Source organism: Somniosus microcephalus, chromosome 7 (genome assembly GCF_052327205.1).
Source record: "Somniosus microcephalus isolate GS21.2 chromosome 7, FLI_Smic_1.0, whole genome shotgun sequence".
NCBI lineage: Eukaryota > Metazoa > Chordata > Chondrichthyes > Squaliformes > Somniosidae > Somniosus > Somniosus microcephalus.
Window position 1 is genome coordinate 241,250,584 of NC_140993.1, and position 26,832 is coordinate 241,277,415.

The 26,832-nt window shown below is 44.8% G+C and overlaps 2 protein-coding genes across 7 annotated transcripts in view; both read left to right on the forward strand.

Moving 5' to 3' along the window:
* Positions 1-26,832, forward strand: part of LOC147115185 (V-type proton ATPase subunit C 1-A-like) — a 233,102-nt gene that overhangs the window by 166,732 nt on the left and 39,538 nt on the right. The window lies entirely within an intron of this gene.
* On the forward strand, positions 317-6,502 carry LOC147115186 (maestro heat-like repeat-containing protein family member 1). The gene has a single exon (XM_085993509.1). The coding sequence runs from the start codon at positions 1,545-1,547 to the stop codon at positions 6,369-6,371; it is 4,827 nt and encodes a 1,608-aa protein (XP_085849635.1). The 5' UTR covers positions 317-1,544; the 3' UTR covers positions 6,372-6,502.

A 26,832-nucleotide genomic window follows, 5' to 3' on the forward strand; every position in this document is an offset into this window, starting at 1 on the left:
ACGAGACTGGCGAGCACATTAAAGCCTTGAGGTGCGAGACCCCCTTCAGCTTGCACAGAGTACAGTATAACTCCAGTTTAATACACAACATGCTGTACCACAGCACAAGAGAGTGTCAAGATGCAACAGGTTGTGTTAGGACATAGCACTTTGAGCTGTACAACCCTAGGGTGGTTAACTGAATATTATGGTGGCCTGAGTTACTGTTCTCTGGATGTGGCCATCGCTGGTAAAGCTGGCACTTATTGCCCATCCTTAGTTGCCCTGAGAAGGTGGTGGTGGGCCGCCTTCTTGAACCAAAGCATTTAGGGTAAAATATTGATTGGGTCAAGTATTGGTCCCAATGTGGTAAATAAGTCCGACGAACAGGAGTAGGCCATTCGGCCCCTCGAGCCTGTTCCGTTCAATTGGTTCTGCATCTCAACTCCTTTACTCGCCTTTGCTCCATATCCCTTGATACCCTTGCCCAACAAAAATGTCTATCGACCTCGGTCTTGAAAGCTCCAATTGTTTGATAAAAACTGATATAGAGGCACTGGAGAGGGTGCAGAGAAGATTTACAAGGATGTTACCAGAAATGCGAGGGTATACATATCAGTAAATGATGGACAGGCTGGGTCTCTTTTCTCTTGGAAAAAGAGAAGGCTGAGGGGTGACCTATTAGAGATATTTAAAATTATGAAAAATGTTGATAAAGTTGTTACAGAGAGAATGTTTCTACTTGTGGGGAAGAGCATAACTAGAGGCCATCAATATGGGTAGGAGAGTTTAAAGGATGACAGGAGAGCAGTAAAATCAGATGAGAAGAGGGCAAGGGAAGTTGAAATGGAGATTGAAATGACCAAGGATGAGGAGTCACTGAGTCCAGAGGTTGAAGGAGGAAATCAGGGAGGATATGTGGGTGAGAAACCAGGGTGGTAGGCACTAGAGAACAAGGATTTTAAAGGAGTGACGATTGGAACAAGTGCTCTGATGTCACAATAACTTCATGACCTCATGAAGCAGCTTCAATCCCTTTATAATTTACTTCCTGTCGAGGCACAACAACAACAACCCCCCCCCCACCTTAATCTGCCATAAACAGCTGACAAGACTTATATGGGCACATAACCCAGGACGACATCACAACTGAGGGGTCATGTAACATGGCCTCACAATGAAAACCATGACAACCCAGAAACCACGGGTGGACAAGACACAGCAAAGTGGTTCAAACTGTGCATTTGTGCATGAGAGAGCAAAGAGGAGAGAGCTTAAAGACAAGTGCGTTCATCAAATCTATCCAAATTTTGGAAGATCACCAAGAACAAATTTAAAACACTGTGGAAAGGAACAGTGTTAATTATTGGAGAGAAAGAAGTCAGGGAACAACATCCGAGCAGAGATCTGATTTCATACTGAGAGTTAGTGAACAAAGACAATCTTTAATTGATCATTACTCACAGAAATTATTTGGTTGAAACCTTTCTTCATATTGAAGAGTTGTAGAATTTGACTGCTGACTGTTTCCACATTGAGGGACATTCTCGGTTGCCTTCGTGAAGATGATAGCCGAGGAAGATGAACGTTGTCATCAGAGAATATCAAAGACCCTCCAGACATTGGGGCGTCAGCACCCAGAAATAGTATTAATGAGCTGCCATGACTATCTGTGCCATCACACCACGCGGACAGCTCCATACGGTGTTGTAGTATTGGAGAGCATGGCGATGATTATCAAGGACAACCTTGATCAAATCAGCCAAGCACTTGCTGAGAAAGTTATCTCTTTGGCTGCAATGTGGATGACGATGTTAACAGGAGCACAAGCTGCCAGCCAGGAAGCAGCCAGCAATCTCCTGGTTGTCATGAGCTTCAGGTTCAGAAATGAAGTTGTCCAGTTGACGACAAAGAGTTTCAAACAAGGGCACCTTCCGCATGTGTACATGGTCAAGACCTTAACAAAAATGTCAATGGAAAATGTGTACGGCATGGTTCCTTTACTAAAATCTATCTTGGGGATCATGATTCCAGTATTCGTTGGCGTTAAACAGGCTGAGCTGAAGACTGCATTTGCCTCAGCGGTAGGAAGTTTTAGCAAGAGCATCCTGATCTATCTGGGAAATATGGAGAAAGCCTCAGACCCTAACGTGACTAAAGATTCTTTCTCCACCGAAATCAACACTGTCTATAGTCTGTTATTCAAGGTGTGGTTCAAGAAGGAGTCCTCTGAATTGAAGATCTCAATAGTAGAAGCTCTAGGCTATGTCATTTCCCTGCTGCCCAAGGACGCACTGGAAAAAGAGCTGCCCAGGATAATTCCAGGCATCCTGTCTCTCTACAAGAAGCAACCAGGGCATTTTTCCATCACAGAGTGTCTGTGCCGGGTGCTGGATGTTGCCATAGAGATGAGGTATCTGGGGCTGAAAACACAGATGGGCAATCTGCTTAAAAGTCTCCACCAGCAGATGTGTGTTTCGGCAGGGTATACTAACCATTTTGCTGCGAAGAAATGCAATAAGATCCTTTGCTGTTTTAGAGTTCTGGTCCCAGCTTATGCAGATACAATAGTCGAATTTCTCCTCTCACAGTTGGAGAACGCTGACCAAAAAATGAGAGTAGGAACACTCAATGTACTGAGGCAACTCATCATATCGGTCTCCTCACATTTTGAGAGGAAGAAGGCTCAGATTGTGGCTGCCATAAAACCACTGCTCCTGGACAAGCGCAGCAATCAGGAGAAGAAACTAATTGCCCAGGTAATATGTGTCATGGCCCAGCAAGGTTACCTTGAGCTAGAGGGAGGAAAGGCAATGGTGGAATTTGTCATCCAACAGTGTGCTGCATCTGTTGATTCAGGGACCCTGGAACCACCCAATCATCAGCCAGACCAGGTAACAACTGAGGAATTAGTCACAGTATGTGAAACAGTGATGTGTGTGATCACAGCTGCAGTGAAGATGGAGGATGTCCTTTGGCCATTCTTACTGGAGTTTGTCACCATGACCCAGTACACCAAGGCTTTAACAACAATCTGTAATTGTTCAGCACATCTTGGAAAAAAGAAACTGCAAGCCGGCAGTGAGAGGTTTTTCCTCACTTACAATGAAGATGCCAATCTCCCGAAAGCCCAGGCACTGCTGACCCGGCTCCTCGTCATTTCTTGTTGCCCATATCAGGGAGGAAGCCGAGGAGCTGCGGCACTGAGGCTATTGCAAGTCCTGAGCCTCAATATTCGCCCAGCATCTGAGAGAGAGTGGGAAGAGGAGCTTCCATCATTGGTTGAACAATTACTAAAGAATTCAAAGGAGTCTCTGGCCCAAAAGGAATGGGAGGAGAAATTATTGCTGTTCTTGTCCAGAACACTCAATGCCATTGATGACGAGGAATGGACATGCCAGCTCGCTAATGAAATACATAGAGAGATTAACACCAACCACCTATCCCCACAAGAGAAAGGCTTTCTCTATAAATCATTTGGGACAGTGCTTCGTCAGACCCGCACAACAAAAATAAAGGAGGAGCTTTACGAAATGCTACTGAGTGTGCAGCACAGTGAGAGTGCGGAGAGAGAGGGTGCAGCTCTCGCCATTGGTTTCTGTGCCATGACACACTTTCATGATACCCTCAGTAGCCTGGAGGAGTTTGCTAACTCCAACAGATTTAAGAAAACTCAAAGTTTCCTGAATATTCTTGGGGTCAAGCCTGATGTGGATTTGGCTAAAGCCAGGAGCACACTGGTTCTGTGCTATGGGAACTTGGCATTCTACGCACCTGAGGAACTAATGCTGTCCACAATCGAGACCCACATTCTGCCGGCTGTGATCAACCAATACATTACAAGTGGACAGGAGAACAAGACTGAATCCAGGGATCTCGCACTAAAGCTCAGCCTAATACAGACCGTGACTCTGATAGCCAGATCCCTACATTCAAATCGCCAGAGAGCTCCCTTCAACTTTATCAGAAACAGGGAGCTGCTGACATGCATGCTGGATCTTATCGAGGCCGAGCCACCAGAGCTGCTGCAGAGCCCTGTTCGACAGTTAGCCATGAATGCCTGCAAACATCTGATACAACTACACATTGAGCCAAACCGAGCTGACACCTGCAAATTGATTCAAACCTGCCTGACCAGTACTTTCAGCTTGTTACCTTCAGAACTGGACAAAGACATGAATAGTAACAGAAAAGAAATGGGAACACTTTATACCCAAACTATGAGTTCCCTGCAAGAGCTCCTGAAGCAATTATTGCTTCAGGACCTGTCCCCTGAAGGATTTGTGGTCATTTTCAATCAGGTAGAAGTCTGGATCATTTCAGCAAAACCTCATGAGCGAGAGAGAGCCATGGACACGACCATACAGCTTCTGAAATTTTACTGGGAGAAGCTCAATGTTCAGAATGTAACGCCTGGAAATAACACGGGGACTCTGATTGGACGACTGATGCCGCGTTGTGCAGACCCATCGCTTCCCGTTCGACAGATGGCTCTGGACACCTTGTGCATCATCCTGTCGATTCAGTTGCCGTACGAAGGCAGCAATCTGGATCAGCAAAAGGAGCAGTTGGAGGTTCTGAAAGAAGTCAGGGAACAGTTAGCTAACCCTGATGCTTCAGTCATCTTTCAAGCATGCTGCCAGATCACAGAGGTAATTTCCAAGTGTTTGCCCCATGACCAGTTGGGCAGCTTGCTCTCTGTGGCCCTCAAAGGACTGTCCGACCAGCACCTCAGTTGTTCCGGTGCAGCCGCTGTGCTCCTGCAAAACATAATTAAAAAACGTGGCAGTGAACTTGGGGATCAGGTCTTGGAGATACTTCACGTGCTGAGCGTTGAATTGCAGTCAGTTCCTTATGAGAACGTGAGACTTTCAGTTCTACAGAGTATCGCCATACTGACCTCACACAATAGAGCAACAGTTGTGTCCTGTCTCCCCACCTACCCTGTCCCTTCGGACAAGTACATCAGTGATGTGTGGCGATCACTGGCCAAGGACACAGAATGTGCCACGAGTACAATAGAAGAGCTGCTGGACAGACTGAACGAACAGTTAGAATTTGCAATGAGCAGAACCTATCCCATCAGAGATAACGCAACCCTTGAATCCCTGGCTGCCATCTGTGGGCTGCACGAAATAATAACTAAGCCTGAGTCGGCAAAAGCGGTGGCTATGTTATTCCCGCAGATATTTAGTGTCCTACTCATTTATCTTAGCTCGTGTGTTAATGTTTGTCTGGTCAGTGACTTTGTTCCTGATGGTCAACTGCAGCAAAGAGAATTCTCAGTTGAGCCTCTAACACCTGAAAGCAGCAATGTCTGTGTGAACTGTGTGGAGACACTGAAGGACCTGCTAGCTCAAACAGATAATGAAGCAGTGCTTCATGATATGGTGCAAAGTGGAGGATGGGACCAGATGATGGATCTCTGCAAGTCTGACAAGGGGGTTGTCCTGCTGGCCAGAGCAATGGTGAGATACGCTGGCGCCAGTCTGACTGGCATTGTGAAACAGCTGGCAACTCAATTCCATACTGTTCAAGACTGTCAGGCAGTCACCTTGGTTTCCTTCTTTGCAGAGCTGTTAAAATCTCCCCTGGTTTCACAGCTGCATCTCACAGGCATTCTGGCGAATAGATTGTTAAGATATTTGCTCTATGCTTCTCCAGTTACCCGGTTGCTGTGTGTCAGAGGCCTGTACAACATTAGAGCACACCCCAAGAATAAAGGATTGCGTCTGCAAGTGATGTGCACAATGATTAGTCTGTTGGGGAACATGAAGAACCAGAAGGAGGTGCTAATCTTTGAGGTGCTGTCGTGCCTCTCAAAGAACTTAATTCAGTTGCAAGCAAACACCATCCAACCTTATGTAGAGGAAATCCTCGTCAGGATTCAACCACACTTTGAGGCAGAGTCTGATAGAGTGCGGGCTGAAGCGTTCAAAGTGTTGGGGATCTTGGCCAAGTGTGGAATTGGAGGTTCCAGATCCTTCTTCTGCCGACTGGTCCATTCCAACCTGGTGCGTTTGTTGCTACACCTGAATGGAAAGAGTGAGGAGGTCACTAGGTCTTGTTTATCAACACTATGGTTGCTCTTCCCACTCATTGGATCTGTTGAGGCTTCCTTGTTGATTGACAAGTATGCGAAGGAGCCCACCAGGAACTACATGACCCTCCTAAGAGACCTTTCACAACAGTTGGCCCAAGATATCCCCAAACAGATCTCCTCATATGCCGCGGACTGCGAGTCCTTCTTCCAGAGCCCCCAGGAACAACTGCAAGCACATGCAGTGGCCTTTGCATGTTTACTTCAACAGTCAGAACGTGTCCAACCCGCCCGGAGGGCCACCTGGTGGAACATCTGCACAATGAACTGCTGCTGTTCACCATCAGACTGAAGACTCGACGCTCAGGCCACCAACCTTCTCCGCGTCCTCTTAGCAGCAAAGTGATCATTCATTCAACTTGATTTGTAAATATGTAATTTTATGGTTTGTAAATAAATCAATATCCTGTTGTTCCATTGTAACTATTGGTGCGTCTTCAAATGGTGCAGGTCCCACTGCTGCGTGACTGGGAGTGACCGCTCCTGATTCTCTCTCTCTCTCACACTGGACATTAGACACAGATCCTACTCCTCACTCCATGTAATTCTTCACTGGATCATCATGCTAGTTTATTTATAGATGCAGTTCCCTGCACTCCCAAAGTGCATCACTTTACACTTATTCACATTAACTTGCATCTGCTATGTGTCTGCCCATTTTGCCAGTCTGTCCTGAGTCTGATATTCTGCTCACTATTTAGTATGTTGCCAGGTTTCGTATCATGCGCAAACTTTGACATTGCACTCCCCAGCTTAGAGTTTCCGTCAGGTTGTGCTGGTATTTTTCAGCGCAATTCGCCCGAAATTGGCCAAACCATTGCAAAAGATCGAGGAATTTTAAGCACAAATTACGTCCAGTGCAAATCGAGTTTCTGCGATCTCATGCGCTGGTTTAAAAAAACAGTGTACTGGAAGACAGCCCCGCCCACAAAACTAGCCCCTCTCCCAGGTCAAATTCATCACCATGGCAAGTTTACGCTAATTGCGCTTGTTTGTGGGCCTTTGAGGAGGCTCTTAAAATTAAGCTTTTTTTTTTAAAAGGTGCAAGGACACTAATGCGCATTTTAAAAGTTTTAAAATATTAAATATTTTATTTGCTAGGAAGCTGACTACTGTACACCAATGAAATAGTAAATGGTTCGGTATAGTTTTAAAACTCTTTCACTTATTTAAAATCCGGTTACTCACAGGTGGTAGACCTTATTAAAAATGCTTATTTTTTGTGATAAACCCATTTCCACAGTATTAATCAAACTGTACCAGGTTACCACTCTTAAATACATAAAGCAACATTTTTAATGCAAGGAAAAAGTAAACAATTGTGTTCCAAAACGCTGCTCGATTTGATGGAACGGATTCTTTTACCCTCAGTCTGGTTCAGCAAACACTGAGTCGAACAACTGGAGAATTCAAACGATTTATTACCCGCGGAGTCTTACTCTGAAATGTCAGCACCGACTCCTGCAAGAGTCTAACGAACCCAACAGAGCAAGCTATTTCTCATACAGTGTGCTACATTTTTATCCCTGCTTTTGAGAGAGCATTAACACCTCGTACATTCTGCACCAATCATGAGCTGGGCATGTATACATTTAATTGGATTTCCTGGTCTGGCAGTTTGAAATAAAGAAGTCACATTTTACTGAATGGGTTACAGCTAAGTAAACATCATGGTAATGTGTTATGATCACCTCAACATTATGGTAATGTGTTTGCAATCACTAAAGTCTAAACAGTTTCTGCTACATTGTTTCTATCAGCAAGGGGTAACATCATGGGTGCCAGCCTCGTTAACAATTAAAGATCAGGTTAGCCCTTTTTACTTCTCTGCTGCTTTTACAGTTTCTGGTTTCTGTTTCTCGAAATGATATTCTCATTCCCTCCTTTTATCATTCTATGATAACCAACCGTTATTCGGGTACGTCTATCTTATTTAGTCGATCAAATTCTTCATTATCATCGTACTTTACTTCCTTCATTTCACATTCACTGGCCTGTCTTACTACTAACATCCTCGGGCCACCTACTTTCTCCAAAGCTAGCTGCATTCTTCCCAACACACATTTCATGATTGCTAGTCCAACGAAAATACAGACGATGGCAGCTACTGAGTACATGGCCATATTTATCAACCAGTCAGACCATCCTCCAAATCCCCAGTTTCCCCAGTTACTTGCTTCCTTCATATTATCCATCTGTTCCCTTATCTTAGTGATAAAGCGGGTGATGTTCTCTGTCTGGTCTCAGACTCCCATAAGGCATTTACCTTTTACTATTGCACAGACACCACCTTCTCGGGCCAGCAGGTAGTCTAGGGCATATCTGTTTTGCATAGTGAATAACCTGAGTTCCGACAATTCTTTAGTGACTGCGTCGAGGGCCCCCATGGTAGCATTACCCAGGATGGTGAGACCACAGATAAGGTAGTTCCGGTTATTAGCGGCCAAATAGGCTCCAGTATAGCCTATAGAGAACAGGCCAGCAAATCCATATCCTACAGAGGTTCCGTGTCCTCCTAGGGATTCAGGATCTTTCCATTTGGAGCAAAACTCTTTTGAGGCTGCCCTGGCTACTATTTTTCGGTGGGATGTCCATTGGGAGGGGCAAGGTACTGTGGTAGGGGTTAGAGTAGCGATGGCTACAGTCCGGGGGGCGGTACCTATTACCATGAAATTAGTGGCTTTTCCTTGGCCCAAGAAAAAGTAGCCTGGTTTCGTATATATCACGGATATGTGTTTCCGCCTTGTGCTTAAATGGCTCGGGGGAAGGAAATAGTCCAGGCCTTGGATCTCAAGGGTATCAGCAGGCTGGGTACTAGCTATTTCTACTAGCATAAAGGTTTCCCCCCCTACCTTCAGATTTGTTCCATTCCCTTCTCCACATAAAACTTGCACTCCTTCGGTTACTGACAGACATATGGATTGCTCACATGTGCAGCTACCGGTGTCAGGTCCTATCGTACATTGATGGTGGAGGCAGCGTGTCACCAAGCAGGTGTAGTTCTGTTTAACCCATACTGACCTACAACCATAGCCCGTCCCATTCCAACAATTCTCGTAACCACCAGGGTTCCTGCTTAGTCTCAGGCAATTGGCGGGCGGGGTTAAGGTGTAGGGTATTGTTATATTAGTTGTGGGAGGGGGGAGGTGAGCATCTAAAAGAAAGTCCGGGGGAACAATAACCGGGGTTGGGGCAAACATCCCCTCCACAGAGGTCAGGGGCGGATAACAAACAATTGACTCTGGTGAGTATAGGGCTGCGTGAGTCTGGAGGAATAGGTTGCCCGTCGGGGTTTCTTTAGGGAAAATGTGTTGGAGATCTCGTTTACGTTTCTTGGTGAGGATACCTTCTAATCTAAAATAGTCAAAGCTGCTCATAATAGAGGGCAACTTCAGACAACGATTCTGTCCTTTGGTGTCTGTAGTTATACTGTATGGTCATGCAGTAACAGACTTGGTCGCCTGGCGTCGGCAAACGTAATTAAATTTACACTCAGTCCAATAGCATGGCAATGTTCCTCTGTGTTCGTTTCTCAGCACTAGCGAGCGGTGGGGCTGTCTAATAAGCCCAATGTAGGTGTCCAAGTTGATCACGTTCCATTTCCCGAACCCGCCTGGGTTATCATCATTGCACCGAAGCACGTCTCCTGGGCATAGATGGTGTATCCGCTTGGGTTGGTTCCACTGGCATGTCCTCCTCCTGGGCTGTTGAGTTATTCCAGGGGTGAGCAGGACACTGATGGAGAGGATCCACAGGGGCGTCTGCATGGTCAGTCGGCGCGGCACGTCTGTTTAAGGAGAGATTTCTTGGAAGCAAGAGAGGTTAGCATTCTTTAAGTTTTAGGCATAGCATTACTGACAATTTTACAGTGGTGGAGGTGGACCCAAGCACTCTTTCCCTCTACTTTGGCAGCAGTTGGAGTGGTGAGTAGGACTTGATAGGGTCCTTCCCAACGAGGTTCCAGTCCTTTTCGCGTCCAATTCCTGATCAATACATACGTTCCGGGCTCGATTTTGGACGGACTGACTATAGGGGGGAGGTCGATGTAGGCAGCGCGTACCCGGGAGTGCAAACTTTTCAATGCCCTGGTTAATGACAAAATATAGTTAGTCATTTCTGCCGTCATGTGGTGAAAGTGGACAGTCTTTGGGACTTCCTGGTTCCACGGGGTTTTGAGAGGTCTGCCATATATGATTTCAGCAGGGCTTAACCTTGCTGCACCAGCCGGGGTAGTACGTATTTGGAACAAGGCCACGGGGAGTAATTTGAGCCATGTAGTTCCCGTCTCGGCCTGTAATTTGGCAAGTTTATTTTTCAAGGTCTGATTAGCCCGCTCGACCAGTCCGGCGGCCTGTGGCCTGTAGGCACAATGTAACTGCTGTTGGATGCCCATTTGAGTGCAGAATTCCTTGGTTACCTGACCCACGAAGTGAGGGCCGTTGTCTGAACTTAATCGGTTTGGAATTCCGTACCTGGGAATAATTTCTCTCATTAAAACTTTTACAACAGTGGAGGCTTTGTTATCCGTAGTCGGGTAGGCCTCAATCCACTTACTAAATACATCAACAATAACCAGTACATATTTATAACACTGACACCTTTCTAACTCAATGTAGTCCATCTGGAGGGTCTCAAAGGGACCCGTGGGTAACGGCGTCTTACCCATTTCACAAGGTATGCCTTTTCCCGGGTTATGCTGCTGACAAATGAGGCAGCGGCTGCTAATACCTTGAGCCAGAGCCTGTAATCTAGGATGCCACCATGTAGCTAATAACGTGTCACTAGTTGCTCTGGCACCACAATGAGTTGCAAAGTGTATACATTCAATAACCCATAATGCTAGCTCATCTGACATACAAGTTTGCTCGGCAGGGGTGACCCATAATTTAGACACACAATCATATGTACAACCGAGCTGTTTCCACAGTCCCTTATCACAGTCAGGAGCGTCCTCCTGTAACTTAATGACGTCTTGGATGGTTGGCATTGGCTTTTCCGAGGGAGACTTGCTTTTATTTGAGCTTTTAGTCTGGCTCATCATTCTAGGCACAACCACTCGTTGTTCCTGGGACGCTTCCCTAGCTTCCTGGTCTGCGCATCTATTCCCTATATCTACAGAGGTTTGTCCTGCTGTGTGTGCGGAGCACTTTATCACGGAGATCTGTTTTGGTAGCATGAGGGCTTGTAGCAAATCAGATACTAATTTCTGATGGGATATCTGTGTTCCTGCAGAGGTTAGGAACCCTCTGTTTTTCCATAATTGTCCGAAATCATGAACCACTCCGAAGGCATATCTCGAGTCTGTATAAACGTTAACCTTTAAGTCCTTCCCTAAGATACAAGCTCGTATTAATGCAAACAGTTCTGCTTGTTGGGCGGAATACGGAGACTCAAAGGCAGCAGACTCCAAAATGTTACCGTCCTGATTTATGATTGCATATCCAGAAAGTCTTTTCCCAAGGGGACTGACGGACGCACTTCCATCCACATACATGGTTGTGTCAGGACTCTGCATTGGGGCATCAGATAGATCCTCCCTGACGGAGGTATCTTCCTTGATTAAAAATAGACAATCATGTCCTGGGTCTGTTTGTTCGAGGGGTGGTTCTGTGAGAAAGCATGCTGGGTTGATAGTAGTACAATGCTTAAATTGCAGTTTAGGATTATTCAACAGGTATATCTTGTACTTGTTCTGTCAGGCCATAGTGAGGTGCTGAGTTTGTAATTGGCCTAATAGTGCAGTTACCGAGTGCGAACTGTATACTGTAATATCTTGTTGCAAAGTTAGGTTGGCAGCCGATTGTAGGCTATTATAGATGGCGGTCAGAATCTGGGTGCATACGGGATGCCCTAGCGCTACCGGATCTAACTTCGAGGAGTAGTAAGCCACCGGCCTATGCTTGTCCCCATGTTTTTGAGTTAGGACAGCAGTCGAACAATCAGTGAGGATAGTGCAGTATAGCTGGAAGGGCCTGTCATACAGGGGTCTCCCCAGTGCTGGGGCTTGCGACAATGCTTCTTTTAGGTTTTCAAACGCTCTTATGGTGACAGGGTCTAGCTGAAACTCGCCCTCTATACTGGTGTATGGTGTTAGTTGTTTGGTTTCTAGAGCGATGTTGGGTATCCATTGTCTACAGTAGTTTACCATCCCCATCCATTGCCTCACTTGTTTTGCACTACGGGGTACAGGGAACTGACAGATTGGCTCAATCCTGCTTTTCTCTAGACTCCGCTCGGTTGCTGAGAACATGAAGCCAAGGAATTTAACTTTCTGTTGAGCCACTAGTACCTTTGAGAGACTACGTACCCGAGTGAGAATAGGTGATTAAGCAACTGGGCGGTGTCTTCCCGGTTACTTTGTTCGTCAGGGCTAGCTATTAACAAGTCGTCCACGTACTGGACCAGAGCGGAACCATGTTTCAAGGTCAAAGTCTGCAACTGTCCTTGTAGGCACCTAGAGAATAATGTTGGGGAGTTTACAAAACCCTGCAGCAGTCGGGTCCACGTGTACTGTTGTCCATTATAAGTAAAGGCAAAGAGGTACTGGCTTGCCGGTTCCAGTGGCAAGGCGAAGAAGGCGTGCTGGAGATCGACTACTGCAAAGATTTTCGCTTGTGCAGGGACCTGGGCCAGAATGTGAGCTGGATTAGGTACTAGTGCATGAAGCGGTTGTACAATAGCATTGATAGATCGTAAGTCCTGTACTAATCTGTACTGGTTTGGCTTTCCTGATTTTGGAACTGCAAGTATGGGCGTGTTGCACGGGGACTGGCATTTAATCAGGATTCCTTGTGCCAGTAGTCCCGTGATCAGTTTATCAATGCTGGGTATCGCTTGTTGTTTCAGCGGATACTGTCGTATAGAGGGTAGTACAACATTTTCCTGTAGGGCGATTTGGATGGGAGTTATTTTAACGCATCCTACCTGTGTGGGGTCTTCTGCCCACACTTGCGGATTGACGTATTCCGGTACCTCATTCCCAACGTGGTGGTGCAACTGTGTCAAGACTACCTTTGGCTCTTGGTATAACAGGATAGCTCGACCGCCTGACAGGGCCTGCTCCTGCCGGTCATCTGGGTTAGCTTGTTCAACTGCCTGTTTTACCATGGGTCCCAGATCTTTCGCACGGTAGGGGGAGTTCACTTCCCGGGTGATGTGTGGGGCTACGGTTAGGGGTTGCTTCCACAATTCCGAGGGAACCTCAACATATTCTGCTTTCCCCTCCGGTCCCGTAACTATGGCTCGGAGAACAACATTCCACTCAGTCCCTTCATAAGCTTGGTAAAAATTCTCCAATTCCTTATCCTTTCCACTTCGATCATAAGCTAGGGTTACATGAGATGGGGGTTCATCTTTTAAGTCCAGAGTCCACCATTGTGGGGTGATAGAGACGTAACATTGTCTTTTAGGGGCCCATGGTTTTACAGTTATTCCTTCGTTCCCACACTCAAGTCTTAGTTGAAATGCACATAACAGGTCTCTGGCCATGAGATTGCAATCCAGCCCATTTGTGATCACGAATTGGTGTTTCACAGACTCATTTTGAAATGCTACTTCAACTGGTTCTGATATCGGGTACTGGCACACTTGTCCTTGGAATCCGGACAGGCTTTGTGTTTCCCCGGATTTAGGGAGATTGAGCTCTGATCGGACAGATGACATAGCAGCTCCGGTGTCTACCAGAAACGTATGCCGGCTCCCTTCAATCAGCAGTGATAGAACGGGCTCCTCGTCCGACTGGAACCCGTTCACCACGAGGTTGGCTAGTCAGTACTGGGGAAACGGATTATTCTGGGAGAAGTCTGTATATCTTCCTTGTCCCCGATTTCCCTGCCAACCTCCCCGTTGTCCTCGCATGTGGCCCCCTCTTCCTTGTCTTCGGGAGGGACATTCCCTGCTCCAATGGCCTTGCTGGCCACAATTAAAACAGGTATCTGACCCTGCTTGCCTCCCTCCTCTTCCTCTATCGCCGAAATTTTGTCTTGGGGGAGCGTAGGGTGGGCCATAATTAGGGACGGTTGGTCCGTTGGGATGGCTGATATATCTGTACCCCTGTCCATCAACCCACCCTGGGACACATTGCTGGGGTTCCATCTGATATCCCATCACATCTTGGGTGGGCTTTGGCTCTTCCTTTTTTATCACGTACTCAGTCTTGACCTTGACCTGGGGCTGACTCTCCTGACTCTTATTTTCTTTCCAATAATATTTCACTGCCCTGGCCATCTGGCTGGGACTATTCTCTGACCAGTCCATATTGTTAGTCTTAATTGCTTCAGACACCGAGGTTGGTAGACAATTTATCAGGATAGCACAGTATTGCGGCGAGTTTGCTCCGTTCCGGTAATTGGCATCTCCTGACTGACTCCGATATACCTCAGAGAATCTCTCTAGAAATTCCTCTGCTCCCTCGCCCTTTCGTGGTTTAATATCCAACACCTTGGATATATCAATGGGCTTCTGCAGGGTATTGGTTAGGGCAGTGAGTATGGCACGTTCACGAGCATCACCCTGTGCATATTGAACCTCTAATGCGGCATGGTCCGCAAAGCCTAGGTTAATCAAGAACCTTGCATGTTCGGTGGGAGTCAAGATCTGCTGTACTAAAGCCCATAAGTCTCTTGATTCAGCATTATAGACGAGTATAGTAGTCCGGAGGAAATCTACAAACAAGGTGGGGGATTTCTTCCTATCTGGCATCCCGGTTAAGATGGCCATTATCTCGTTAGGCTTCCAGGGGTAGAAGATACCTATGGTCCGGGGGTTATCGGCGGCCACTGGAATATTTGCATTAAATGTAGGGTTAGGCATTTGTCTCACACCGGCAACTGCCGGGGTGTCGGTTTATGTCTGGCGGGTCTCTCGGTATCGGATTCTGATTCCAGGGATGACCAGTCGTCTCCCGAATCTCCCTCGTCAGTATCACTATAGTCTGGAGCCTCTAGGGAACTCTGTTCCTGACTGTTTGATTTCTTACTCAGCACCATCTGTCTCTTTCTTCTTCGTCTGCGCGTCCCTACTGGACTATCTAAAGGTGGGGGAAGTGGGTTTCTCCTTCCCTTGTGTCGGGTATGGAAAGCTACGGGGTCAGTATACTGGGGACCCGGTGGTTGGTTTCCCATCTGGACCGGCGGGGGACTGTTCATCTGAACCGTGACTGACGGCGGCGGGGAAACGACACTGGCAGATACTTGAGGTGTCGGCGCGGGGGTTTGTGCAGTTGGTACGGGTGGTGCCACCGGGGGATAAATGTTAACGTACGGGGGGGGAGCACGGGGAACAACATGAGCCCTGTGATTCCATTCGTCCAAATCATCATCACCATCTCCCTCTGTCAAGGCAAGGCCAACCATTGGATTACGTAATCCACTCTTATCAGCCTTTCCAGGCTCGCTCATGGTCTTTTCAGACTTTTGTTTTGAGCGTTTCCCATGAGCACATTCCTTTTTCAATACCTCTACTGATTTGACTACCCCTCCCCCTGTAAGTGCTATTCCTAATTTTAAGGCATTATCCTGCCAACTTGCTAACAAGGAAGTTTCTTTCAGTTCCTGACAGTACTGTCTCCATAGGGCAATTAGTTCTTTGGCAGTGGTGCCCCTGTTACTTTTCCAAATTAGTTCTTGAGCCTTTTTAGCGGCATCTAGATTCTTAGTTCCTCCTAGTGGCCATTGATCACTTCCTAATTTCTTATTTAATCCTCCCGACAACTGTCTGAGTTGCTTCGCTTTGTCAGGATGTTGTTCACAAAGGGTCTGTAAGGCGCTACCCGATTCAGTCGTGGTATCTAAACAGTTGCCCATCTTACTCCCCTTGTGAACTTTACACAGTCGCGTTTTAAACTTGTTCAGAGCCTAGGCGGGTCAAGTGAGATACTAGGTCGACACCTTACCTGACACAAGTACTTATTACTAAGTTTACACAGTTCCTAGTTATTCCCTCAGTACGTATACTGACTCTCAGTGATATCCGATCACTGACCCTCAGTGATATCCGATCACTGACCTAATACTCTAGTTATTCCCTCAGTACGTGTACTGACCCTCAGTGATATCCGATCACTGACCCTCAGTGATATCCGATCACTGACCTAATCACCTATCCCTTCCAGTATTCGCCAGACTGACCTGGATCTCGGCGGGACACCACACGGGAGTTAGCGATTGGCCGACTTGTCGTCAGACTGGCGGAATCGGAGGAAAACCGAGGCAGTACAAAAATTACTCACATCGGGGGCCCATTTCCTCCCTCCACGTCCGAGACGATTCAGCTCCGAGTTCGCAGACTCTCGGTGACTGTCCGTTGAGATCCCACTTCTGACACCAAATGATAGAACGGATTCTTTTACCCTCAGTCTGGTTCAGCAAACACTGAGTCGAACAACTGGAGAATTCAAACGATTTATTACCCGCGGAGTCTTACTCTGAAATGTCAGCACCGACTCCTGCAAGAGTCTAACGAACCCAACAGAGCAAGCCATTTCTCATACAGCGTGCTACATTTTTATCCCTGCTTTTGAGAGAGCATTAACACCTCGTACATTCTGCACCAATCATGAGCTGTGCATGTATACATTTAATTGGATTTCCTGGTCTGGCAGTTTGAAATAAAGAAGTCACATTTTACTGAATGGGTTACAGCTAAGTAAACATCATGGTAATGTGTTATGATCACCTCAACATTATGGTAATGTGTTTGCAATCACTAAAGTCTAAACAGTTTCTGCTACATTGTTTCTATCAGCAAGGGGTAACATCATGGGTGCCAGCCTCGTTAACAATTAAAGATCAGGTTAGCCCTTTTTACTTTTCTGCTGCTTTTACAGTTTCTGGTTTCTGTTTCTCGAAATGATATTCTCAGATTGAGCTGGTTCATGGAAGATTTTACCTTCGGCGATATGCAAATGTGCTTGAGGGAAACTTGAGCAATAATTTCAATTCGGAAAACAAACGCAATTTGCGCCTGATTGCCAATTGCGCCCAAAGCAGAAACTCTGCCCCTCCATACCCAAGTCCAGGTCATTTATATATAACAAGAAAAGCAATGGTCCTAATACCGATCCCACTGGATATATCTCTCCAGTCAGGAAAAACTCCTGTTCACCACTACTCTCTGCCTCCTATCCCTTAGCCCATTACGTACCCAAGTTACCATCATCCCTTTAAGACCATGTGCTTATATTTTCTGAATCAATCTGTTATATGGCACTTTATCAAATGTCTTTTGAAAGTCCATACCAATGTTGCTCCTGATTTTTCTTTTGGGTGCACGGCTCCTTTAACGGTCTGTGGCCCATTCAAAGTTTCGTGCATGCATGAAATTTCGCATCTGAAAAGCCAGTCCAGGGCTGCACAAGACCAGCATATGGCTGTGCAGTTTAGAGGGAACTTTGGTCCATACATACATGTACCATTATTATCAACCCTCTGTTGCTTCATCAAAGAACTCAATCGGGTTAATCAGATATGATTTGTCTTTAACAAATCCGTGCTGGCTGTCCCTTATTAACCCATGCTCCTCCAAGTAAGAATTTTGTCCTTGACAATGGTCTCGAGTAGTTTTCCCAGCAATGACATTGGACTGATTTCCCTGTCATTACCAGGTTTATCCCTCTCTCCTTTTTTGAACAGGGGTGTATCATTTGCAATCCTCCAATCACCTGGCACCACTCCCAAATTCAAGGAGAATTGAAAGATTGTGGTCAGGACTTCCGCTATCTCCATTCCATTCCTATAGCAACTGTGCCAAAAATACTGCCCTGCAGAATTAATGATCACCCAACAGTTGCAGTTCCTTGGATATTGTGTTCCACAGATGTTGGTGCAGGTCTTGCAGATTCCTGTCTAGAGTTATGACCTGGATATCCTGCAGTGAGGCCATCGCCCTCAGTTGTTATAGGCCACTATTGTTAACGGTCTACATTGGAGAGGAGTCCATAAAAGTGAACAAGCAGAATGACCAGCCTTTTCTGTCAACACAACAAGGCTGCAATGTATCAAAGGTTACATCGACTGAGCTGCGTCTGGTGTCCAGTTTCGCAGAACACGTATGGATCTTTAAGCAGACCGCTAAGCCACATCCAAACTGAGGGCGATGGTCATCGGGCGACCACTGCATTGTTTGGCGTGATTCAGGTGGTAGCGGTTTGAACAAAAAGCTTTGTGCCCGATGCCATTATTGAGTGGGCCTCTATTTAATCGGCCATTCAAAACAGGATGGCTGATTTAAATAGAGGCCTCTTGAGCACATAAAGCTAGGCTGACACTCCAGTACAGTGCTGAGGAAGTGCTGCACTGTCGGAGGTGCCGTCTTTCAGATGAGACGTTAAACTGAGGCCCCGTCTGCTCTCTCAGGTGGACGTAAAAGATCCCATGGCACTATTTCAAAGAAGAACAGGGGAGTTATCCCCGGTGTCTTGGCCAATATTTATCGTTCAACCAACATAATAAAAACAGATTATCTGGTCATTATCACATTGCTGTTTGTGGGAGCTTGTGTTGTGCAAATTGGCTGCAACGTTTCCCACATTACAGCAGTGGCTCCACTTCAAAAAGTACTTCATTGGCTGTAAAGCACTTTGAGATGTCCGGTGGTCGTGAAAGGCGCTATATAAATGCAAGTCTTTTCTTTTTTTCTCATGGAAGAAGGAATGTGGACAGAGCTAATAACTTGGATGGGTTAGTGGGGGATTGAACATAAATTCTGCAGTTTTGAGAAGGATTTTGAGGCTTTGGAAGGATTGTCACATTTTTCAATTCTTCCATCAGCCTAACCTATTCTCTGAAAGTCTATGATCTTACGTTGTATCAGTGGGAGTCAGCTGGAATCTTTATGCTGTATTCCTGATCCACACTAAGTACTATACAGATGCAGGCAGTTCACTATTGGTGAATCTCACTTTTCTACCAAAATTTTGAAACCCATGAAAGTAAAATTAGTCATTAATGACCGAAATTACAATGATGGGAATGTTAAAATTATGATTGCTTAAAGTTTACTTTTATTGCTCATTCGGTTGGATTTCAAAGTACAAATGTAGGCTCTCCATATATTACCCTATGTACATACTAAACACTGGATTAAAAATTACATTTTCAGCAATGTGAAAACATATGAAAGGTTACTTTATACTATGGCTTCTGTCTTTATACTATTTTGAACACCATTGCATATGTTTTTCTCTGCTGTTCTATGTAAACAAGGCTGACATTATTTGTGCCAACCCTGTGTACAACAGAGTATAGGAAACTTTGGTTTATCCGGAGGTTAACTGTCCGGAATGCTCGAGCCACCGGCAAAAATCAGGAGCAGTTTCGTTAGCTTTTTTTTCTTTTCGTTGCTTTTTTTTCACCAGTCAGGCTCTGCAAGGTCTCGCTGAAGCTGTTGCTAAGCTACAGAGACGCTTGCAAGGTACGGCTGACTGTTTAGAAGCTGTTGCTAAGCAACAGGGTTTGTTGCCAGATACGGAGCTCAAAATCTCCGTATGTTTCAACATTAGCGCTGGTTTGTCCGGCAGTTTTGATGGGACAGTCCCGTCGGTGCCGGATAGCACAAAGTTTCCTGTACTTACTTCCTCTGCTATCATAGCAACACTCCTCTGCCTACAGAACAACGGATAGCTGTAACAGAATAGAATTTTCACCCTTCTAAGCATGTGTATCTTCTATGTATTATGTCTTCTAAAAAGTGATGTAATCCCATTTTAAAAAGGACTATATGCATTGTTTTGGAAACTGATGGCTGTTCAGAGAAATTGCTTAGTTTTGTAAGAGACTAGCTTGATGGTCTTGCTATTGGACAAAGCTTTTGGGATCTGAGGAAGAAGATTGGGTTCATTCAATGGCCTCAACATGTTTCTTTTTGGAGCGGGAGAAGATAACGTTTGATATATTGTACATGCTACAAAGATTTAAAGAACTCTAACCTCATTACACTCCTGCTGAGACAGTGCATCAGATGTGCCGTGTTGATTTATGTAACGAAAAGATACTTCTGCCACTTCGTAGCAAAACATCACGAGCTGAGATACAGTTTCCTTAAGGTATGATGTTGATTGTGAAGTTGCTTTCTTTTGTTGATTTTATTGACTAATTTACATTTTTAAATTAAATTGCATTGTTTTCACTCACCAGAAAACATTGATGGTGTGACGTATTAATGAAAATCAATTGTAGTGTGAAGTTTTAAGTGTCAGGTTCTTTTGGCGGGGCAGTGCATTGGGATACCAAAGTACAGTGAACACTTGGTGAGTTCCTGATCCCAGCCATGGCTTCATGGATGTGGACAGTTATTTATCTACACGGATCGGGTGGAGAAGCAGCTGAGTTGCTATGGACCACATTTATACACAACTGTGAATTGCAGTGTCCTTGCCCCCTTACTCCCGTCAGCTGTGGAGATCTACAAGGGGTTTATATTGAGTTAGGTGAGACAGGGTTTTGTGTTAATGTATGATTTAAGATATATGAATTTCACTAGGACATTAATTTTGTAGTATTTGACCATGTTGTAACTAGTTTTTGTCCATTTTGAAAATGAATTTTCTCTGCCAAACAGAAAACGAGTGACTATCATTCTACATCATCATCTTGTGTACTTTCAGTAGGCAAAGTTTAATTGACAGGCTTGATTTTAGTTACATTTCAGATTGTAGATGAGATTAAGCTTGAAAATGATGCTCTCCATACTTGGTATGAAACTGGACTTGAAGTAGTTATGGGAGCCTTAAAACACAAAGCATTGTGGAATATTTACTGAAATGCATACAGCATTTAAAAAAAATCAGAAGTTATAATTGCCAAGATTGGACACATAGTACATTGCAGAAAATTCTCTGTAGCTGCCCTTTTCATTTCAGTTAGATGAACTGCAGCTCATTTTATTTAAAGAAACTGAAAAGGAGAGTAGAGCAAACTATACCCAGAACATTAGCCATTCTCTTTTGGGTGCTGTCTGACCAGTGCATTTTCCAGTATTTTCTCTATAGTAGATCTTTCTTGTGTTTTTAATTTTCATGTCTCCAGGATTTAAAAAATTTCATCATTTTTCCCTCTAGTTCAGTACTGTACTGTAGTGTGAAGTTTGAAGTGTCGGCTTCTTTTGGTGGGGCAGTGTATAAGGGCACCAAAATACAGCGAACACTTGGTTCAACACGAGGCCAGCGGTTGAGCGCCTTTGCTTTGCCGCTGACCGCAAATTACGGGCCAATAATGACGTGACTTCAAAATTTGTTACAGAATAGATCATTACATCTTTTTCTATTCGAGAACAAATTTATCAATTCCATTGCAATTATGCTGATTTGCTGAACTTTTTTGCTATAAATAAGGGTCATTTTTAACTTTTAAACTTAAATTTGTTGTAAATGCCTCTTCATATAAATCTTACAATTATGGGCTTCTTTCTTTCTGGTTTCGTTTCGGAGGATTATAATCCAGGTTGTTGGAATCTGATCTACAATCTATATTTCTTGGAGTCCTTCACTCCTTGACCCACCTATTTCTGCACTATTCATAAATGATTACCCTAATGTTTGTTTCAAAGCTGAAGTCTTAAATGTAGACAGACCCATTTTATTATTCATTGCTTGTTTCTTGTTTGACTTTCATCCATGTAATGACCTACATTGCTAGCTTCTTGCCCTAGTAGGGAGAAAAATAAGCTAATGGTGTGTTTACTTTTTATGGTTGGTCTGGATTTATTTTTTTGGAAGTGCAGCACCTACACTGCTCACTTGCTTTAACATCCCATGTCAGGAACTAGTCGCTGTTAGGTACACCAGACTCCGCTGTATAATGTGGATACTAGGACAAATTCCCTACATTTTTACTTCATGGGTTTAACGCCTTGTTCGTAGATCCATGTGCTCTCGGGTTTACAATGACATTGATTCCTTGAACTTTGACTTGGTTATAGTGTAAAACTGCAATATTTGCCACCAAAATTACTACTTTATCACCAAATTCTGTTTCAATCATATGATTGTGTACCGTATGCAGAGTACATTGAAATGCTGATTGATAGATTATTATGTGCATGTGAAAGAATTTGACTGGGGTTTAAAGCCAAGTTTGGTTATTTTGACGTTTCTAATTTGTTTCATAACAGTAAGTGAAAGCCCAGAAACCAACATTCAACCCCTCTTCCATAATTGTTTTAGCTTGTATTTACTGAATCAGTGCTTGCTTAACCCAGATCTCCCCCAGAATTGGCTGTATCAATGTAAACAGATAATAGTCTTGCACATACATCCAGTGTGTACCTCCTTTTGAAAAATATCTTTACTCTTGTCTGCATGTGCACATGTGCTCGTGCTCAACATTTAGAAATACGGTTGTGAAGTGCCCTGCTGAGAGCCAGAAGTGTAAGTGGGTCACTCTGACCACAGCTATTTGAATGCTGCTCCCTGATGATGATACTAGATCTCAACATAATAGCATGAGATGATTAAATAACAAATCTTCTGTCATTTTGAGCGTATTTGTATTACTACATAATCAATGTGAAATGTTCTGTACAATTGCAGTGCGGCAGTAATGCTGAAATAGGACTGCAAGGTAAACCATTACCACAAGTTAAACTGACTTTCTGACTGGGAAATGATCCAACCGGCCTTGGCTTTTTCTGCTGCCAACTTGTATTAAACAATCTTATTGCCTTCGGCCCCCACCACAAAGTCCTTACCCTTGCCACTGATTCTGTCACCCTCCCTGGCCATAGTCTCAGACTGAACCAGATTGTTTGCAATCTCAACCTTCTATATAACCACGAGCTGAGCTTCCAATCTCATATGCTCCAAGTCTCAAAGACGGCCGACTTCCACCTCTGTAAAATTACCTACCCACCATACCAGTCTATCTGCTGCTGAAACCCTACAGACCAACTCTCCTGCCTGGCTGCCGTTCTCCACTCTCTGTAAATGTCATCTCATCAAAACGCTGCCATATTCTGTCCTGTACTCGGTCCCGCTCACCCATCGCCCTGTTCCTGCTAATTCACATTTGTTAAGTCTGTGTGTTATATTGAGAATTACTACACAGACCACAAGAGTAAAATTTAACAGGTCTTTACTGGTTGAAGGTCAGGGCGGAACTGCCCAATAAATCATTACACAGCACTTATATACCGGTGTGGTCACCGCCGGTATTACAGTATACAGCAGCCAAGAGAAAGTAGTGCAACTCTTAAAATAGTTCTCTTAAAGGTGGAACGGTTACATACACTACAATCCTCCCTTTTTAGCTTAACAGTACATATATTCCCCATTAAACATAACATCATAACATATATACACAACTTCATGTAAACACAGTTCACAGATTCAGTCTCTGAGGCGGCGCCTCCTGCGCCTCCTGACTCGGTCCGGATAACGCCTCGGTGGTGTAGTAGTTTTCGGTGGTGTAGTAGGTTCTTGTTGCTGGGGTGACTCATCTAATAGTCCTTCACTGGACTTAACAGCTTGAACTTTCGTAACTGCAGAACCAGCATTGCTGCCTTCTAAAGGCTCAAGTACCTTGGGAAGTTTTTCTGCTTCCAGACTGATTTGGCTCAGTTCGGAGGGACCACGTGCGTGACCTGGTAGGGGTGATAATGGTTCAGATGAGTCATCATCTTCATCATCATGGGACAACTCGCATGAATATACTAGATTGCTGTCCTCCTCAGTATCTACGTCCTCCAAATGTTTTATTATTTCTATTTTTGGAGCGTCAACTGTGAGTGTGGCTGTGGTCTGTGCATTACTTGATTTGTAGCTATATTCACCAGAGTCTTTGGGTGTGAGGTTTGTAATGGTAAGTTCTATCACATTCTTATTTTGTTTAAATTTGTATCGGTCAGCAGATTCGATTAAGCTCTGGTCTTTGTACCATCTGACCATCTTGGGAGTAGGTGTAAACTCACAGCTCAAAGTAGCAGAATGCTTCTCTTCCCCTGTAATGTTCTGTAGTTCTTTGACCACCTTTGACGGAGGCTCTTTAATAGTCAGCCTCGCCTCAGATTTTGATTTCCCTGCAATAAACTGCAGCAAGCCGGTCATCTTACAAGTTGTTTTTTCCAGAGTGAGACGATGAATAGTGCCACGATGCTCAATGTCCACATCTTCAGAAGCATGAAGAATTTCACCATTTAGTATCCATTTTGGAGGCTTCACGTCAGCAACTGAAAGCTCACACTCAAGAATGGCGTCACTTAGCTCTGTCACTTCCACATCACATATGGTTTTAATGATGGCAATTGGTTGCTCTTCTACATATAACTTTGCTGGGCTTTGGTCATCTATGGCATCGCACATGTAGTTGCCTTCATCTTCAAAAACGACATTATTAATAACGAGCTTCCTGTACACATCTTCACTCACAATCTCATATTTATTACTGGGATGAATCTCTTTGTCTTTGTAATACCACTTGACAGCAGCATTTGGCCTGGAAACCTTGCATTCGAAAATGACACGATGTTTCTCCATGCCAATCTTCTCTCTTAAGGGTTTCACAATTTTAACTGGTAATTCTTTAATTCGAAGCAAAGCTCTGGAAGTAGCGCTTTCAGCAACAAATTTGATCTCTGCAGCATCTTCAGTTTTTGCCTCTGCCACCAATTCCCTGAGTGGCTTATTACTGCTGACACTGCTCACAAAAGGGTGCTCTTTCTTCTTAGCTTTCAACTGATCGATGAATTTGACATATTCCCTTTCTTGCTCAGCTTTGATTCGTTTGGCCTCATCGCGCAGACGGTTTGTGTGTTCCTGTTCCATTTTCTCAATCAGCTGCTTCTGCTGTCTTACCAGATTCTCCCACTCTGTGTCAAAGAACTTTTTCTTTGCATTCATCTCTTGCTCAAAACGGCGAATCATTTGTTCTAATTGCTGTTGTAGTTTGAAATTGAGTTGAGTTCGAGCCCGGTGTTCCTCAGAAATGTGCATGTCTGTAGACTGGACAGACTCAGAATCCTCTGTCAAACTATGTTGTTGTTGTTCAGTGGAATTCTGTTCTGATACTTTATTCTCTTCTGAAGCATTTATGCACTCCTTCGTTTTTCCATCATTAGTCTGCAAGTCCATTTTAGACTTGTCTTTGGCACATGGGCTGGTCTTACCATCATCAGTTCCAGAGTCTGAGCTGATTGTCTTCACCGAGTTCTCACTCTCTGCTTTGTCACTGTCACTGCTGCATATGCCCTCATCCAATATTCCGGACAATCGTGCAGGTTTGACATTTTTTTTCTTTCCGGAATCTACCGTTATTGCTTTTAGGGAGTGCCAGTCCATATTTATTTTCCTGATCCACTCCCATCCCAGAAGTGGTGGACCTCCCTCAGGTAGTACATATATGTCCATTCCTTGGTGTTCTTTGACCTTGTGTACCACCTTGACTTTTATCTTTCCGATGGGGTATACTCTTTGCCCCGTGTATGTCTTTAATACTATCTCCGTATCCCGTAGGGGAATATGTTTGAATAACCTTTTGTAATCTTGCTTATTCATGACTGTCAACGCCGATCCGGTGTCCAATTCCATCTTCCTTTGGACTCCTGCTATCTGCAGTGTGACCCAGATAGTTTGTCGGTCAGCTTCCTTACTCACATTGTGAATTCTCAGACTACCCAGTTCCTTGCTGTTGGAGTCTGAATCCGAATTCTGTTCATCCGAACTCTTCTCAGCCACCTTATGTACCTTTCTGCACTTTTCCTGCGGTGACTTTTTGTTGCTGGTCTTCTTTCCTGACCGGCATACTTTAGCTATGTGACCAAGCTTGCCACATTTTCTACATTCCTGGTTTTTAAACCAGCATTGGTTCTGATCGTGTGTTGTCTTCCCACAACGATAACATTTCGTTGTACCCAAAGCCATTTGATCTACGCTGAGTACCGCTGCCTTCAGCTGCATTTCCGCAGTGCCTCTCGCTGCGGCTTCGTGCGATGCTGCAATAGAGACAGCCTTATCAAGTGTAAGATCATTCTCTTCAAGTAGCCGCTTTTGTGTTCCTTCTTTCGACAATCCGCACACAAATTTGTCTCTCAGTGCCTCTGTCAGTCCTTCCCCAAACTGACAGTATTTCGCTAGCTTACGCAGTTCAATTAAGTACTCCACGTTGCTTTCCTCTTTCAGTTGCGTTCTCGCATAAAATTTAAACCGTTCTGCTAACATCAGCGGTGTGGGGTTCAAATGATCCTTCAGGACAGCAACAATATTAGCGAAAGTCTGATCCGTCGGTTTAGCTGGTGATAGAAGATGCTTCAATAGTCCGTATGTCTTCGCACCCATTGAGTTTAGTAAGGTTAGTGCTTTATCTTCATTTGATATTTTATTTGCCTTACAATATATCTCTATGCGTTCTACATACGTGGCCCAATCGTCAACATCGGGATCAAAATCGTTGATGTTACCACGCTTAGGCATCCTCGCGATCTTCTTGAGAAACAAAAGAATTTTTTTTTTTTTTTCTTTTACAAAATGGCGGTTTCCCGCGCTTGTCTTCTTCCCCCGCCTCTGAAAATGGCGGCTTCCTGCGTTTGCTTTTCTCCCCCGCTGGCTGTAATGGCGATTGCCGTATTGCTGCGTTCGCCCTCCCCCAGCGGTTTTCAAATCGCGCCTCCCAGCCCCTCTTGCAGTCCGGTCCTTTCCCCCGGCTGCGGCTGAGTTCTCCGCGGTTTTTTTTTTTTTTCTTTTCTCCCGCGCCTTACGCTGACCCGGTCGCTGCGCCTCACGGCCTCGGTAGCTGCCCGGCCTTTTTCACCGGTCGCGGTCGAGCTCT

Coding starts and splice junctions, on each gene's coding strand:
- LOC147115186 (XM_085993509.1), top strand. CDS start 1,545: ATGATAGCCGAGGAAGATGAACGTTGTCATCAGAGAATATCAAAGACC.